Source organism: Lates calcarifer, linkage group LG4 (genome assembly GCF_001640805.2).
Source record: "Lates calcarifer isolate ASB-BC8 linkage group LG4, TLL_Latcal_v3, whole genome shotgun sequence".
NCBI classification, from domain to species: domain Eukaryota; kingdom Metazoa; phylum Chordata; class Actinopteri; family Centropomidae; genus Lates; species Lates calcarifer.
Genome location: NC_066836.1, coordinates 983,901 through 1,002,448, shown reverse-complemented (window position 1 = coordinate 1,002,448; position 18,548 = coordinate 983,901). Strand labels below are relative to the sequence as shown.

Here is an 18,548-nt window from a genome sequence, read left to right as displayed (position 1 = left end):
AGTAAAACCGCTCTGTGTTTGTTCTCCAGGGAAACTCGGGGCTCGGCTTCAGCATCGCCGGCGGCACAGATAACCCCCACATCGGTGAAGACCCCAGCATCTTCATCACCAAAGTCATACCTGGAGGAGCGGCCGCTCAGGACGGACGGCTCAGGTGAGGCTCAGAGAGTTAGTTTGATCAGTGAACGCTGAAGCAGCTTTAATGGGTTTTTATATCAAACTAACGAATGAAAGGAGCTGAAGTCCTCAGTGTCTTTACCCAGAAACCCCCACAGCCCGCTGCTGTCACTGCTTCATCCATAATGCATCAGTCTGACTCACCTGATCCAGGTGATGATGATGGTGATGAAGGAGAGGTGCTGGGCTCTCAGGTTGCTTTAAAACTGAACCCTGTTTGTCGTCAGTGAAGCTCGAGTGTCTGAGTTCAGGTCAGTTACAGTCGGAGGAAACAGGAAGTTCAGACACGAGCGACTTTCACCCTGAAACACCAAGAGACGAGAGACTAACTCACCTGGTGACCATCGTCTGAGACCAGGTCCAGTTAGAGCCATGAACTCCCCTCAGCTGAAACATGAAGATGTGGCTCATAACAAAAACACCAGAGCTGATATCAGCCGGTGCTAACCTGTGCTAATGTTAGCTTGGTTAGCTGGCTAACGCTAACAGCTGCAGACAGCTTCTCTCTCTCTCGTCACAGTGAAAGCAGCAGAAAGACTCTGAATAGTTTTTATTGCCTCAGGTCAAAGTGAAGGTCACATGACGCTGATGTCACACAGAGCAGGTCCGTTTATCACGTCTCACTACAACACCTGTTCATCGCTCCTGACGTTCATATCCAGGAAGTTTAAATGTTTGTTTCCTCGTGGTCATTACACCATGTGACAGAAATGTTGATCCTGGGAAGTTTGAGATGAATTAACTTGTTTTCTAAGTAAAAAGAGGCAAATTGACACTGAATAACACAACATGTGAATCAAGATTTACACTAAAGTTATAAAAACAATAAAAATCTGTGTGTGTGTGTGTGTGTGTGTGTGTGTGTTTCAGGGTTAACGACGTCATCCTGAGAGTTAACGAGGTGGACGTTCGAGACGTGACCCACAGCCGGGCCGTAGAGGCCCTGAAGGAGGCCGGCTCTCTGGTCCGACTCTACGTCCGCCGGAGGAAACCCGTCTCAGAGAAAATGATGGAGATCAAACTGGTGAAAGGACCCAAAGGTAACGGACGGTTCAGGTTGAATGTTTCAGTCGGTCGTCTCCGTGGCTCCTGATGGAGGCGGTGCAGTGAACACATGGTGCTGATGTGTTGCTGGATCGTCTCTGCTCACTGAGGAGCTTTAGTGAAATCCCTCAGGGCCTCATGATTATTCAGACGAGAAGCCGGGCTCGAGAACAAAGCCTCGGTTTCCACGGAAACATCCTGAAATATGCTTTTTGTGCCCTGATTTGTGTCTGCGTTAAACTGGTAGCAGCGTGTTTTCAGTGTTTGTTCCTGCGTGGGTTGATCTGACGTGTCCTGGTCCTGGTCTCGTTGCAGGTCTCGGCTTCAGTATAGCAGGTGGAGTCGGGAACCAGCACATCCCGGGCGACAACAGCATCTATGTCACCAAGATCATTGAAGGGGGGGCTGCACATAAAGACGGGAGGCTGCAGATCGGAGACAAACTGCTGGCTGTAAGGACCTAATGTTCATCCTGTGACAGAACAGTCTGGTACTGATACACAGTGATGGTTCCAGATCCTCTTATCTTTATAAACTGAGTATAAATGCCAGATATTTGGACGTAGTTAAGTTTTGCAGAGTATTTCTGTTATTTTTTCTAGAAACATCACTTTATATCACTGCCAGACTCCATTCACAAAAACAGGAAATTTACAGAGCAGAATACAGGAGCTGCTGGAATACCACTGACTCCATCTGTTAGTGTGTGGTACTTTTTACTTCAGTAAAGTATCTGATTACTTCTTCCACCACTGAAAGTCACACAGTAACACAGACACACTAACATTTAGTATTCCAGCAGCTCCTGTGTTCTGCTCTGTAAAATTCCTGTTTTTGTGAATGGAGTCTGGTGCTGATATAAAGTGATGTTTCTGGACTGTCTCTCTATTTTTGTTTAACCACAAACACTGACATATATCTGTGCCAGACTCCATTCACAAAAACAGGAATTTTACTCTGTTAGTTTGTTCTTCAGAGGACGTCCATCAATGTGGACAATTGTTTATAGTTTTAAAATGTTTTCTTTAAGAACTGCTCCCTGACATTTATTGTTTTTTGTTAATATGACAGCACATTTTAAGTTTCCAGAGCTGGAGAGAACTGGTTTAAAGTCAGTTTTCAGGGAGACAGTGAGCTGCTGCATCATCAGACGCTCGTGGCTCGGTGTTTAACCCTCCACGTGTCTCCTCGGTGTTTCCAGGTGAACAGTGCTTGCCTGGAGGAGGTGAGCCACGAACACGCCGTCACTGCCTTGAAAAACACTCCTGACGTGGTCTACTTGAAAGTGGCTAAACCCAACAGTGTCTTCATGAACGACAGCTTCGCCCCGCCCGACCTCACCAACTGTGAGTGACCACGGCTTTTATCATCTCTAACGTAGAGTTCACTGTGGTCAGACCAGGACTGTGCTGGATCTCTGTGGTCCTGGTTCAGATGTTGACTCGGTTGACTTTCTGCGTCTGACCCGGGCTTAGTGTTGAATCTATCAGGGACTGCAGATGATTGGGGGGGCAGGGGGGGAGGGGGGAGGAGGGGGGTGTTCCCAGTGGCATTCGTCAAACAACACGTTTCAAAGTCAAGACGAGGCGAAACATTCAGAGCACGGACTCTGGATCTGTTCCCGACGACTCCCCTTAATGTGGAGACACTGAAGGACGAACTGAACCAGGACCAATGAGGTCTGACCAGGAGACGCTGGAGGAAATGATCGATTGATTGATTATGGATAGGATTCCTACAGAGACAGAGCTTTTTATTAAAGAGTCACTACCACATGCTACCAGACTCCATTGACAAAAACAGGGATTTAACCAGGAGCTGCTGGAATACCACTGCCTCCATCTGTTACTGTCTGTGTTACTGTGTGGTACTTTTACTGCAGTAAAGTATCTGATTACTTCTTCCACCACTGAAAGTCACACAGTAACACAGACACACTAACAGATGGAGGCAGTGGTATTCCAGCAGCTCCTGGTTAAATCCCTGTTTTTGTCAATGGAGTCTGGTAGAGATATATAGCTAAGATTACCAGCTTAGCTTCTGATTTGATATTTTACTCCTTTTTAAGTGTTATGAGCCCATGTGGCTTTAGTTTCCAGCAGCCCCTCAGAGAGTAGAACCAGACGATGACATGAACAGTTGTTTCCTGTAGTTTGGAGCTGAAAGGCTTTAATCAGACGACTGTGAAGACGTTAGAGTTTGGTATCAGCAGCAGTCCACAGTCTGTGTTGGTCTCCTGCCATGGAGATTATAACAATCTTAACATGGAGCTGAAAACAATCTGAGAGCAGCTGTAGAAAGAGACTGAAGCAGAGGAGACGTCTGTAGCAGGAAGTCAGTTAGCATGTTAGCATGTTAGCTCTTCCTGTTGTCAGTGTGTTTCTGGTTAAATGTCTGAAATAAGGTCTGTGGTTTTAACACAAGCTCAAGACATTTTCAGGTTTTATTCTCCGACATAAAATGGGTCAGTAAATCCCCCACTCCTGATGTTTGAAGCTTTTCCGTGTCTTAAAAAAGGCGGTTGCTAACGAGTGTCTAAATGAGACTACAGACTACATCTCACTCGTCCAAAGTCAAACACTGGTCCCTTCAGACACCATGTTATCGCCCCCTGAGCTCCCCCCACTATAACCTCTGTTATCCCCCCTCCCCCTCCTGATGTTTAGGCTGAGACGCGTGAAGGACGAGCAGCAAATCCAATCAGCGAGCGACGAGCTGCATCACGAGCTGCTGTCACTGTAGCCGAGCTAATCCACCACACTGCAGTACACTTAACCAGTGAGGGAGGGGGAGGAGGGGGGAGGAGGGGGAGGAGGGAGGCATTATGTATAATGATGTCCTGCCACAGTGGACAGCAAAGATCTGAGCTAACGAATGAGAAATAATTCAGTTAAGTGCACCACAGCAGAGAGACTGGTGATGATGGCGGCGGCTCGGCTGCCTTCCCATGATCCTCTGCTCCGGTCATCATCCACACCAGTCAAACAGAGTGGGATCAGATCATAGAGAAGTTTCTCCCTCCCTGGTTTAGTTTAACGACTGCCCCTCGGCGGCTCTTGACCTCGTCCAATCAGACGCAGGAGCCCGACAGGTGAGCGTGGGGGAGGAGTCTGAGCAGGTCGTCAGGTGGAGAGTCTAACCCACACCTGTCTGTGTGTCTGTCTGTGTTCCAGCGTACTCCCAGCACATGGAGAACCATATCAGCCCCCCCAGCTTCCTCGGTCAGCCTCTGCCCCCGCCGGCCTCCTCGGGACGCTACTCCCCGACCCCGAAGAGCATGCTGGGAGACAACGATGTCACCCGGTGAGGACAGCAACACAACTACACACTCTGTAAAACACACTCTGTAAAACACTGTTATTCAAAGAGTTAAACTACAGACAAACTTTTATTGAGACCTGAAACATTTCTATATATCTCTACCAGACTCCATAGAGAAAAACAGGGATTTAACCAGGAGCTGCTGGAATACCACTGCCTCCATCTGTTAGTGTGTCTGTGTTACTGTGACTTTCAGTGGTGGAAGAAGTAATCAGATACTTTACTGAAGTCAAAGTACCACACAGTAACACAGACACACTAACATTTAGTATTCCAGCAGCTCCTGTGCTCTGCTCTGTTAAATCCCTGTCTTTGTCAGTGGAGTCTGGTATTGATTAAAGCTATGGTTGATAGAACCTTAGCTTCTGATCTGATACAAACTGTAAATCATGTTTTGTGCCTGAATGTTTAGCAGAGGGTTAAATGTGTCCCTGTTTTGTCTGCTCTGCCCTCTACTGGTTCAAACCTGCAAATACACACAGCACCAACTGACTTCCTGTTTGTTCTGCACTGAATAAGAGAAACACAATGAAAGTTTTCACACTGTGGATTTTAAAATGAACGTTCACACCCACACTCATGTTGTTTGTCTGAGAGAACAACGTCTCGTCGTTATGAGTCATTTCTGATTTAATTCATGGTTTTAGTCGGAGGACAGGGAAGGTCAGTGTTACCTTTACCTGTGTCCTCTGTGAGAGGTCATGTGACTTCAGGGTGATTGACAGCTGCTGTGTGGTCCAACAGGGAGCCCAGGAAGGTGGTGCTGCACAGAGGAGCAACAGGACTGGGCTTCAACATCGTGGGCGGGGAGGACGGAGAGGGCATCTTCATCTCCTTCATCCTGGCTGGAGGACCAGCCGACCTCTGTGGAGAGCTGAGGAAAGGAGACAGACTCGTCTCTGTACGTAGATATTCTACCATGATGACAGGATTCCTACAGAGACAGAGCTGTTTATTAAAGAGTCAGATCCTTTAGTTTAACCAGAAACATCTCTATATATCTCTACCAGACTCCATTGACAAAAACAGGGATTTAACAGAGCAGAACTGGAATACCACCTCCTCCATCTGTTACTGTGTCTGTGCTACTGTGTGGTACTTTTACTGCAGTAAAGTATCTGATTACTTCTTCCACCACTGAAAGTCACAGTAACACAAACTAACTAACATGTAATATTCCAGCAGCTCCTGTGCTCTACTCAGTAAAATCCCTGTTTTTGTCAATGGAGTCTGGTACTGATTCACAGTGATGTTTCTGGACAGTTGAAACACACTGAGGTGAAACGTTGCTGGTTGTGTCGTGTTCTCAGGTGAACGGTGTCGACCTCCGCAACGCGACGCACGAACAGGCCGCCGCCGCCCTGAAGAACGCCGGGCAGACAGTCACCATCATCGCCCACTACAGACCAGAGGGTGAGACACCTGCACACACCTGCAGGGACCTCCACAGCCGAGATGAAGTCCTTGAAACAATGACCCCTGACCTTTGTCTCTTTGTTCAGAGTACAGTCGGTTCGAGGCGAAGATCCACGACCTGAGGGAGCAGATGATGAACAGCAGCATCAGCTCTGGATCTGGGTCTCTGCGCACGAGTCAGAAGAGGTCGCTGTACGTCAGGTGAGACCACAACTCACCTGTGTGACGTCACAATTAAAGTTAGAGATTAAAGTCAAGACTTAAATACAGACACATAATTAATATAATAATTAATTAACCCTGAACTGATACTGTTTTTATATATTTATTTGTTTAAATAAATCTCATGGTGTTAACGTGAGATTCTAAAAATAAGTTAAGTTTTAAGTGTTAAGTAGAAGTTTTTAATGAATCGTGTGTGTGTGTGTGTGTGTGTGTGTGTGTGTGTGTGTGTGTGTGTGTATGTGTGTGTGTGTGTGTGTGTGTTTTGCAGAGCTCTGTTTGACTACGATAAGACCAGAGACTCGGGTCTTCCCAGTCAGGGACTGAACTTTAAGTTTGGAGACATCCTCCACGTGGTGAACGCCTCTGATGACGAGTGGTGGCAGGCCCGACAGCTGACGGCTCAGGGGGAGGTGGAGGAGGTGGGAGTCATCCCCAGCAAGAGACGGTCAGTAACGTCAACGTCTCCACCACTAAGCTTCCAACTGGTCATTTCATTTAGCTCTGAGCTCTTCAACAAAAGCCTTTCTTCTTAGAAAGTTAGTGAGAGTTTGAAAGAGCGTGAGTAGAAACACAACGAGGCTGTAAAGGTGGACTGGTGAGTAGATGGGTTTTCATGTTAACGTCCCCGACAACCTCTGTAGTCTCATTTAGACACTCGTTAGCAACCGCCTTTTTTAAGACACGTAAAAGCTTCAAACATCAGGAGTGGGGGATTTACTGACCCATTTTATGTCGGAGAATAAAACCTGAAAATGTCTTGAGCTTGTGTTAAAACCACAGACCTTATTTCAGACATTTAACCAGAAACACACTGACAACAGGAAGAGCTAACATGCTAACATGCTAACTGACTTCCTGGTTGGAGGATCAGTCCTGCAGCTCTGTATAAACATCTGTGATGATAAAGAAGCTGACCTTTGACCTCCTCTCCTCTTTGACCACAGGGTGGAGAAGAAGGAGAGAGCGAGATTAAAGACGGTGAAGTTCAACGCCAAGTCTCGAGACCGAGGGGTGAGTGTTTGACCTCAGCAGTGATGGAGGACGTTAAGGTTTTATAGTTTTATAGAACATTTGTTATTTACAGTCATCTCTAAGCTACAGTTCATGTTTTTAGCTTTGAAGCAGCGTCTGTAACGACTGATGTAAACGTTTACATGACGTTAGTCTGAGGTGAATTTGACTGTTTGTGTTTGAGCCGCAGCCACCTGACCTCCACCTACTAATGTTTGACTAATGTTTAAAACCAGCTCGCCACAGTTAACAGCATGTTGTCGGTCTCTGAGGCGTCTCTCTTCTTCACCGCTCGAACGTCTCTCAGCAGCCGAACCGCAGCAGCCTCCCCCCTCCTCCCCCCTCCTCCCTCCTCCAGCACCTCCTCCTTTTAAAACCGTGTGTCGCTTTAACACGCGTCGCCAAAAACAGAAAAAAAGAAAAACACCTCGCCCAGCACCGCCACCGCCGTCAACCCGCCCCCTAACACACCAGGAGGAGGGAGAAAAGAAAACAACAACAACAACATGCATGACTCCCCCTCCTCCCCCTCCTCCCTCCTCATTGAGGGAGAAACGCTTGACATTGATGTCTGACTGTCTGCTGTTCATAGAAACCTTCCTCCCCCTCACCACTCACCCCTCTCACCCCTCTCACCCCCCCCTCGCTGAATAACGCTAAAGTGCAGCATGTGATCTAATGAGTCCTGTTCCCTGTTAATGAATCCTGCCAAGATAAAGTTTTATTTAAAAGATCAATAAAGTTTTGATTTGATGATGCAGCTCAGGGAGAGAGTCTGACTTACAGCTGCGCTAATCAATACTGTAATCAATAGTTGATCATATGACTGGCTGTAAAATCAAAGGTGTTTCTGGTAGTTGTGAACACAGAGAATGCACAGCTTTTAGCTTCTTTTAGCTCTTAGTCTTGATTTTGCAGCTCATTTCCTGTTTTGTTCAGGAAGTCTTCGGGTGTTTTCAGAATAAAAGTTTCAGTTTCAGAATAAAAGATTTTCCTCAGGAGGTGGAGGGGACCAAACACAGAGATAAAAGAGAGGGCTGTAACAATCCTCTCTGACTCTAACCATCATATAAAAGCTTTTACTGGATAGTTTAGTGTCTAAAATCACACCAGGGTTTGTAGTTTGATTCCTGCCGGTCGTGTCTCCTCTCAGTGGCAAAGAGCTTTGATAGGAACTTTTTCGACAGTGGATAAAAACCGGTGCCTCTGCATGTTATCGTCTGCATGTTCAGTTCCTCCTGCTCCTGAGTGATGCCTTCACTGTCGCTGTGTTAAAGTCACACTCAGTTTGTGTTACACATGATATTAAATACAGTTGAGAAACAAAGCAGCAGATGTCTGACTCTGTGGGTTAGACCAGCTTCAGTGGACAGAAACATTCACAGCAGTGTAAAATAAAATATACAGAAGTTTTACTCCTGAGTATGGTCAGGTGATACCTGACACAAATAAATCACATTATCATCTAAACCGCTTTATGATCAGCTCCTCTCTTGTCTATTAAATTCATTTATTAGCTATTTATTTCTATTTTTTCAGTTCAGTTTTAGTCGTATTTTAGTTTAAATATCTCTGCTGACACTGTTAGCTGTTATAGCTGTTAGCTATTAGCTGCTATAACTGTTAGCTATTAGCTGTTAGCTGTTAGTTGTTAACGCTGTTAACTGTTAGCTATTAACTGTTAGCTGTTAGCTGTTAGCTGTTTTAACTGTTAGCTATTAGCTGTTGGCTGTTTTAACTGTTAGCTATTAGCTGTTAGTTGTTAAAGCTGTTAACTGTTAGCTATTAACTGTTAGCTATTAGCTGTTAGCTGTTTTAACTGTTAGCTATTAGCTGTTAGCTGTTTTAACTGTTAGCTATTAGCTGTTAGCTGTTAGCCGGCCACAGACTCAGACAGAAGAGTCTCATTCTGTCCAAACCGACATCAGACTCCCCCCTCCATCTCCCCTTCTTCCTCCTCTTTTTTTGTAATTCCATCACCCCTCCTCCTCCTCCTCCTCCTCCTCCTCCTCCTTTTCCTCCTCAGCAGTCTCTCAATGACAAGCGTAAAAAGAACCTCTTTTCCCGAAAGTTTCCGTTCTACAAGAGCAAAGAGGCGAGCGAACAGGAGACCAGCGATGTCGACCGTAAGTACCAGCGCGATGGGTGGGGGGGTTAGTCTGGTCGGCGACAGGAAGAGAGGTCAGCTGGTGGCGGCGTGCTGCAAGCGCACTGGTTGTCATGGCAACAGGGCCTGGCTACGAAACTACAGCACCAAAAAGACCAAACACTTCCTGGTTTTCAGAAATCTGTCACTGAAAACACCTCAGCTGTGAGGGCAGAGTCCCTCCTCCTCTGTGGAGGTAAAATGGCCGCCTGCCCTGCAGCCCTGCCAACCGGCTGCGTTCCCTCTGCTCTCTCTGTCTTGTCGCTGTAAACTCAGTAACTCTGTGTCTCTGTGGTTGTTTTCTCCTCGTTGTTCACTCGGCTCCGCTGACCTCAGGACAACAGTGACGACATGCTGTCAAAAGGCCACAGTAAGTGACCCCCCCCCCCACCTCCACCTCACCCCCTCCTCCCCCCACACAAAAACTTCTGTCAGCCTCTTGATCTCCACCAGAATCCACCAGAAACATCACTACACATCTCTACCAGACTCCACTGACACAAACAGGGATTTAACCAGGAGCTGCTGGAATACCACTGCCTCCATCTGTTAGTGTGTCTGTGTTACTGTGAGACTTTCAGAAGTAATCAGATACTTTACTGGAGTAAAAGTACCACACAGTAAAACAAACACACTAACTGATGGAGGCAGACGCTCCTGTGTTGTGCTCTGTAAAATTTCTGTTTTTGTTAATGGAGTCTGGTACTGGTACAAGTGTTTACCCTGAAAAAACAATAACAATTGTAAAATCAGGTGTAATTACGACCTGAAATTGTCTGTTATTTTCCTAAAAGATAGAAGAAGCTGAGGTTGGTTCCTGGTGGACAGGTAACAGGTAAACCCTCCCCCTCCTTCCCTCTCCTTTCCCTCCACCTTCCTCTTCCTCACCACGACCACCATCGAGGATCGTCCAGAGCTGATCTCCATCTCTTTACTCTGTCACACAAAAATCACACATTCATCAGTTCTTCCTGAGTTTTCTGTTCTCTGCTCAGGTACGCCATCACACCTGGATCCACGTCACAGAGGTTTTACTTTTCTTTTCCTTTAAGGAGGAAACAGCTGAATTTCCAGGAGGTTTAGATAAATATTTTGACTTCATGTCGCTCAGAGAGACAAAGTCAGTTCAGTTTTATTTTCTATTTTACTCCAGATAAAGTGAAATAAACGAGCTGATATTTCTGCACTTTTTTGTCTATGGAGCTCAGAGATTGACTTTTACTGGAATCATCTCATGATTGTATGAACACAGGCCTGTGCTACCAAGTGAGGTTACTGTCTAATCAGAGTAACTTCAGGTGTAACTTCCTGATCAACCTGTACTACTAAAGGTGGATAGGTTTTACCTGAGGTCTGCTGCCATGGTGATTTACGCTGCCTCTCTAAACTGCTCTGAGCAGTTTATGTTGGTGGTTAACTCAGAAAAATCTGGAAAAACCAAACCAAACTTTTTATTTCTTTCAAATTAATGTCTTTGCGTTCTCCCTTTCCTAAAAGGAGGAGATATGAAGATAGAAGGATCATGTTTTTTTATGCTTCAGTTATTCAGTTTCCATTTTCAGTTATTTTAATTTGCAACATTTTTTCTCACAGAGTTTAGACAGCAAAATAAACAGACAGAATATGGCAGCATCATTAGTGTTGTGTATTATCAATGAGCAGCTGAAATTACTGTTAAAATTAAGTTAATATTTAACAGCATTACACTTATACACATGCAGCCTGAGTAACAGGTCATTTTCATTATTTGATAATAATCCAAGTATCCTAATAGTTTATATTTTAGAGTCCTTACATCTCATGTTACAAATCAAGAATCCAGGGAACATATGACAAATCTCCCCGAGTTAAACCAGAGCAGGCTAAACTCTCTTTGTGGTACAGGCCTTTTTTTACATAAAGATTTCAACTGAATCTGTGTCTAGTTAAAATTCAGATTAAAACAGATAATTTTTCTCACACAGTAGGATGTGGAATTGATGCAGTTATTAAATTGTGGTTTAAAGTCATGGGACAGTTTTGGAAAGTTTTGGATTTGTAAACACCTTTGTTTGTTCTGTGCTGGAGTTTGTTTCCTGTTTGAACTGAAAATGTCATGAGACTGAATATTTGTGCTGTTGGACTCAAACACCTCGAGTCGTCTGTTTGATCATGACTCTGGGCAAAGCATCATGGGAAAGCGATGCTCCCGGCTGACCTCGGCGTGTCCTGTGTTTTGTTGTGATTGCAGAACATGTGACGTCTAACGCCAGCGATAGTGAGAGTAGCTACCGTAAGTCCCGACACTCTGCCGTCGACTGACGCTGCCTGCTTCACCCCCGACGATTCACAGGAAACACTAACGACCAGTGTGACCTCTGACCTCTGACTGAGCCCGCTAACCGCTAACTCCCTCACTGATTAATGAGCACAAGCTGCCGATTGGCCGATAACAGCATGACCTGACGCAGTTTACCTCCCTGCTAACGCTGTCCGGCTGTTTGCATCAAAGCTCCTGAACACTGCATGAGATGAAGAGTGTGTGTGTGGTTCTGAGTGTGTGTTTTAGTGTGTGTGTGTGTGTGTGTGTGTGTTGATCACTGCTTCAGTCACCCATCAGTTTTTACAGACGTCACAGGCTTCAGTTTATTTCTGTGAGAATCAAACTGCAGAGAGAGAGGATCCTTCACGGTCGATGTTCAATTCCTTCGTACCGCGCCGCTCAGCTGTTACATTAGTACCTGAGTACGTCTGCGTTGGTTTGTGATCTGCAAATAAACAAAGAGAGTCCACTTTTCTACGCAACATTTGCAAGATCCCAGCCCCAAATTTACTCTATAAATTTCTGTGCGCAGTGCCCACTGTGACTGTTTGCATTTAAGTTCTTCATCAGGCCGGAGAGATCCTTTGGTGGCTGTGTTTGATCAGGACGGTCAAATAGTTCTGAATGGTAGAGACTGAGTACACATGAACTATACTGCAAACCACCTTCTCTCTGTGTACTGTGCCACCAGGTGGCACGGTACACACAGGTGTACCACCACCTTGAATCACTGGATGTGAAAGCTTCTTAAGAGGCACTATGTTTGTTATGTTTCATCTAAACACAGAACTTTGTTGTTTTGTGTTACCTTCTGTCCATTCATCCCATTTTTAAGACGATAAGATATCTCAGTAACATCTTCAGGCAATTTCTCTTAACTCTTAACTCTTCTCAAACATTCACTTGGACTCAAAGATGAACTGATTAGGTTTTGGTGGTCAAAGGTTAAGGTTAAGGTAATTCAATAATTGACACACATAATAAAGTATAACTGAACTCTTTGGATGCTGCAGTGATTCTAGTTCTGCTTTCTGCTTGTGAACTTGTTCTTTGCTGCTTCCTCAGTGTTTTTTGTGTTTTTGTGATTTCCCCCACAAAAGTTCTTTAACATTAAAACAATTATTGTGTTTAAACTACTCTACAAAGTGCATATTTACGGGCTCTCAGAACGTCTGCAGACGGAGCTCAGAGTCAAACTTCCCTGAGCCTTTGCAGCAAAAATCTGTGAAACTTTAAAGGCAAATTTTAGAATTGAATTGGTATGAATTGACCGGAGTTTTGAAGAGTCTCTGCCTCCCTGTACATGAAGACAGTGATGGACCATCTCTCTCTGCAGCAAGTTTTCAAATCTCTTCATCTCTTTATTTTCACTGGAAACAAGTGAAACCAATGAAATGAGCCTAAAAACTGATGTGATGATGTAAATGTTCAGCAGATTTAAAAGAATTTAAATCCACTGGTTTGTTGTGTATTTGTGCAGCAATGAGTTGATTTCATTTATATATTTTTTTATTATTGCGACCAGACTTGAGCTCCGTTTAGTCAGGACGATGATTTCAGATTTAATGATCAGTTTTTGTTGATTGGGTGAAAACAGACTCAGAGGCTAATATTCCATCTCATTTCATTCTTTCAAATCTTCACTCCATCTGTTTCTCGTCATCTCTGAACCTGATTAAAGAAACCAGACTTCACGTTTACATGAATTTATTGATATTTATTTTATGATTTAATGGTTTTCTACATTAAATAGCAGCAGAAACATCCAATAAATCTCATCTTTTCCACCTTGTCCTTCACCTTCACTTCATCTCTCCTCCTCTCAGCCTTCTTCCCTCTCTCAGTTTAACTCCTGTTAACGCTGCTGACTTTGTTAAACTCTTCTTCAGACTAACCGTCCTCTGTGTTTGTTGTGTTTCCAGGTGGACAGGAGGAGTATGTTTTGTCGTATGAACCCGTCATTCAGCAGGAAGGTAAAACATTCACCTAGGCGAAAGAAAGTTAAGGCGGTCGTTTGTTGGTACTGATGTTCTCTGTTCGTCTCCGACAGTGAACTACACCCGTCCCGTCATCATTCTCGGCCCCATGAAGGATCGGATCAACGACGACCTGATCTCCGAGTTCCCCGATAAATTCGGATCCTGTGTCCCGCGTAAGTCGACCTTCAGTGTTCCTCACGAAAAAATCCAGACAGAAATAGAAACGTTAACGTTTTCTCGCCTCTCTCCCTCCGTCAGATACGACCCGGCCGAAGCGGGACTACGAGGTGGACGGCAGAGATTATCACTTCGTGGTGTCCAGAGAGCAGATGGAAAAAGACATCCAGGACCACAAGTTCATCGAGGCAGGACAGTACAACAACCACCTGTACGGTACCAGCGTCCAGTCGGTCCGAGAGGTGGCCGAGAAGGTACGGACGCCTGCTCGCTGACATGTTGATGAGGACGTTACTTGTGTTGAATACTGACGACATGTTCGTCCTCCTTCCTCAGGGTAAACACTGTATCCTGGACGTGTCGGGGAACGCCATCAAAAGACTCCAGCTGGCTCAGCTCCACCCCATCGCCATCTTCATCAAACCCAAATCTGTGGAGAACATCATGTGAGTCTGATCAATCACAAACAATCACAAACCTCATCTTTACAGGCAGAACCAGGGTCAGCGACCTCTGAACTCTGGACCATCAGTGAAACTGTTTTCTTCTGCAGGGAGATGAACAAACGTCTGACAGAGGAGCAGGGAAGAAAAACCTTCGACAGAGCCACCAAGCTGGAGCAGGAGTTCACCGAACATTTCACAGGTGAGGCGGCGCCTCAAAGGTTTTCTATTCAGCCACAAACTCTATTTCATTGGTGGATATCTGATATACAAGTTCAGAGACTGCATCTATAACAAGCAAAACCTATATCTGATTTGGCCTCAGCACTCTGTAAGTTCATCAGTCTTTGACATTAAAGGTAATTTAAGAACCTCCATTTACAATCCATGCTTTTACAAACAACTTTTTCAAAAAGATAAGAGACAGAAAAGAGTTCAACTGAAAACACTTTATGCTGATATTTTCACATTGTGTTTCGTCATTAACTTGTGTTTGTTTTCTCTGTGTTTGTTTCTGTGCAGCCATCGTGCAGGGCGACACTCTGGAGGAGATCTACGACCAGGTGAAGCAGATCATCGAGGAGCAGTCGGGTCCATTCATCTGGGTTCAGTCGAAGGAGAAGTTATGAAGATCACTGCTCCTCCTCCTCCTCCTCTTTAGATTCAGTTTGTCTTATTTTGAAAAGAAAAGTCGACATGAAGACGGCAGCCTTCCCTCCTCACCCTCCTCACCACTCTCCCGATCTCCGACACGACGCGGCGGCTGTATTTTTTTCCTGAATCAGACTCCACAGTGGGTTTAACGACCAGCAGAGTAAAGCACACAGGAAGTATGATGGCATCACACTTGGCACGGTACGGCTCCTTAATGTTTAAGGGAGGAAAACTTCAGAGGAGGAGAAGACGAGTCCATGAAAGTGACGAGAAGAAACGTACGAAGCAGATTTAATCCTTTTTTTTTTTGGTTTTTGTTTTTTTTGTTCGTGGGTTTTTCCCCCTTTTTTTGTCTTGTCAGGCGGATGGACAGAGTTTCAGTCTCAGGCAGCGTCCGGAGGAAGATGGAGACACAAAAAGCAAAACTTTGCACGTTTGAGCTTTAACAGCATGTTAGTTAATCCCCCCGTTTATTTCCCATCAGCCCCTTCACCTCAGCGTCTGACATCACAGCCTCTCTTCTCTGTTCTGCATCATTTCATCTTTCTCTTTTTTCTTTTTTACACTTGAGTCGATTGATGTTTAGTTTTATTTGAATTTTTTTGCTCCTCGCTGCTGCTGGATGTTTTCCAGGATGCTCTGCAGGGTTCACGCTCCACCACCAGAGGGCACTGCGCATTTTTTTCACAAGGAAACTGATTTTAAAGAATTAACAAAGTAAAATCAGTTTATTAAGATTAATTCATTTTGAAAATCACTCCCTGATCTCTTTTCTACTACAAAGAAAAAAAATACAGAAAATACAGAATATGATAAAAATGAGAAAACACAAAATTCTGAGGAAAATATAACTAAGAACATTTCTTCTATTAACAAGAAAATTTAAATTATAGGGTTAAAGCTTAAAGACAAAACTTGGAAAAAAATAATTTAGATAATTTTCTCATAATTACCTTAATCCGTAATCTTAAAATCACAAAAAATGAATCTCAGAATTTCCAGATCTTTATTTCATGATTCAAAACTTTATGGGAAAATTATCTCAGAACTGAACAACTGAAGTCAAATTATCTCAGAATTACAGGAATAAAAAAAGATTTTTTTAGAGAGTGAAACTTTAAAAACTCAGACAGAGATTTTTAACTTTTTCCCAAGATAATTTATTTCTTATTTTTTTCGGAGGATTCATTTGGAGTAGTTCCCTCTGTGACGTGAGCTCGAACCCAGCAGACGCCCCAGTCGACGTCCGTCAGCGTTGTCAGTGTCTTACCATGGAAATGATGTCGATCATGTGATTTGTGTGGGTGTACCTGGAGACGAGCTGCCACCTCCAGGTGACCGCAGGTGTGTCCAAAACATGCAGACGATTATTGTACAATGAGATTTTGACAGATATTTAACCCTCGGTAAACTGCCTATTTTGTTATAATAAAAGTCTATATTGAACTTTACTTAAGCACTACTACTACGGGAATTATTTTCTTTGCATTGTTAATCATATATGAATAGAAAAGTATAAAGATATTTGAATATGAATATATATTTTTTCTTTTTCTTTGATCACCACCTCCTCTGTCTTTTAATTTTCTTTTTTAAGCATAATAAAAACTTAACAAGAAAACATAAAGTGCTTCACCTCTCTTCTTCTTTTTCTTCATACAGACTCAGATTGTTCTTCTCAGAGTCTGACAGCATCATGACAGGATTCCTACAGAGACAGAGCTTTTTATTAAAGAGGAAGATCCTTTAGTTTAACCAGAAACATCTCTATATATCACTACCAGACTCCATTGACAAAAACAGGACTTTTACTGAGCAGAACACAGGAGCCCGGGGCTTTTCTGTATGGAGTTTACATATTCTCCTCGTGCCTGTGTGGGTTCTCTCCAGGTTCTCCAGCTTCCTCCCACAGTTCAAACACATGCAGCTTAGGTTTAATTGATAACTCTAATTTGCCTGTAGGTGTGAATGTGTGAATGCTTGTTTGTATGTGTTGGCCCTGCGATGGCGTTCTGTACAGGGTGTACCCCACCTTTCGCCCAATGACAGCTGAGATAGGCTCCTGCCCCTTCTGACTGTGTGACTTCAGTGGAGGAAAAAGTAATCAGATACTCTACTGAAGCAAAAGTACCACACAGTAACACTCAATAACCACAGAGTGGTGGTTACATTTTTACCCTGACATTTTAGTCACATTTTTGACCACATGCTATACTATGACATTTTTCTGCAATTTTTGACCACATGCTATACTATGACATTTTTTTCCACATTTTTGACCACATGCTATACTATGACATTTTAGTCACATTTTTGACCACATGCTATACTATGATATTTTAGTCACATTTTTGACCACATGCTATACTATGACATTTTAGTCACATTTTTGACCACATGCTATACTATGATATTTTAGTCACATTTTTGACCACATGCTATACTATGACATTTTTATGACATTTTTAACCACATGCTATACTATGACATTTTAGTCGCATTTTTGACCACATGCTATACTATGACATTTTTCTGCAATTTTTGACCACATGCTATACTATGACATTTTTGACATTTTTGACCACATGCTATACTATGACATTTTAGTCACATTTTTGACCACATGCCATACTATGACATTTTAGTCACATTTTTGACCACATGCTATACTATGACATTTTTATGACATTTTTGACCACATGCTATACTATGACATTTTTATGAGATTTTTGACCACATGCTATACTATGACATTTTTGACATTTTTGACCACATGCTATACTATGACATTTTTGACATTTTTGACCACATGCTATACTATGACATTTTAGTCACATTTTTGACCACATGTTATACTATGACATTTTAGTCACATTTTTGACCACATGCTATATTATGACATTTTAGTCACATTTTTGACCACATGCTATACTATGACATTTTTTTCCACATTTTTGACCACATGCTATACTATGATATTTTAGTCACATTTTTGACCACATGCTATACTATGACATTTTTATGACATTTTTGAACCACATGCTATACTATGACATTTTTATGACATTTTTTATACATTTTGACCACATGCTATACTATGACATTTTAGTCGCATTTTTGACCACATGCTATACTATGACATTTTTCTGCAATTTTTGACCACATGCTACACTATGACATTTTTATGACATTTTTGACCACATGCTATACTATGACATTTTTATGACATTTTTGACCACATGCTATACTATGACATTTTAGTCACATTTCTGACCACATGCTATACTATGACATTTTAGTCACATTTTTGACCACATGCCATACTATGACATTTTAGTCACATTTTTGACCACATGCTATACTATGACATTTTAGTCACATTTTTGACCACATGCTATACTATGACATTTTTGACATTTTTGACCACATGCTATACTATGACATTTTAGTCACATTTTTGACCACATGCTATACTATGACATTTTTTTCCACATTTTTGACCACATGCTATACTATGAGTCACATTTTTGACCACATGCTATACTATGACATTTTTTTTACATTTTTGACCACATGCTATACTATGACATTTTTATGTCCACATTTTCTGACCACATGCTATACTATGACATTTTAGTCACATTTTTGACCAC

General features: G+C 43.1%; 1 protein-coding gene across 17 annotated transcripts in view; it reads left to right on the top strand.

Moving 5' to 3' along the window:
* dlg1b (discs large MAGUK scaffold protein 1b) overlaps positions 1-16,522 on the top strand; it is an 85,635-nt gene extending 69,113 nt beyond the window's left edge. For 9 of the 17 annotated variants that reach the window (XM_018689756.2, XM_051070214.1, XM_018689766.2 and 6 more), the window contains 18 exons: positions 30-154; positions 1,048-1,217; positions 1,537-1,673; positions 2,423-2,567; positions 4,395-4,524; positions 5,287-5,443; positions 5,853-5,955; positions 6,045-6,159; positions 6,452-6,628; positions 7,128-7,194; positions 9,221-9,320; positions 11,571-11,612; positions 13,565-13,615; positions 13,693-13,794; positions 13,880-14,052; positions 14,135-14,244; positions 14,352-14,443; positions 14,764-16,522. In XM_018689756.2, coding sequence (XP_018545272.1) covers positions 30-154; positions 1,048-1,217; positions 1,537-1,673; positions 2,423-2,567; positions 4,395-4,524; positions 5,287-5,443; positions 5,853-5,955; positions 6,045-6,159; positions 6,452-6,628; positions 7,128-7,194; positions 9,221-9,320; positions 11,571-11,612; positions 13,565-13,615; positions 13,693-13,794; positions 13,880-14,052; positions 14,135-14,244; positions 14,352-14,443; positions 14,764-14,870 — 2,103 coding nt within the window. In that variant the 3' untranslated portion in view covers positions 14,871-16,522. Of the gene's footprint in view, positions 1-29; positions 155-1,047; positions 1,218-1,536; positions 1,674-2,422; positions 2,568-4,394; positions 4,525-5,286; positions 5,444-5,852; positions 5,956-6,044; positions 6,160-6,451; positions 6,629-7,127; positions 7,195-9,220; positions 9,321-9,676; positions 9,711-11,570; positions 11,613-13,564; positions 13,616-13,692; positions 13,795-13,879; positions 14,053-14,134; positions 14,245-14,351; positions 14,444-14,763 lie in introns of all 17 variants that reach the window. The other 8 variants (XM_051070218.1, XM_018689769.2, XM_018689765.2 and 5 more) reach the window with 3 other exon arrangements.
* The last annotated feature ends 2,026 nt before the right edge of the window (positions 16,523-18,548 follow it).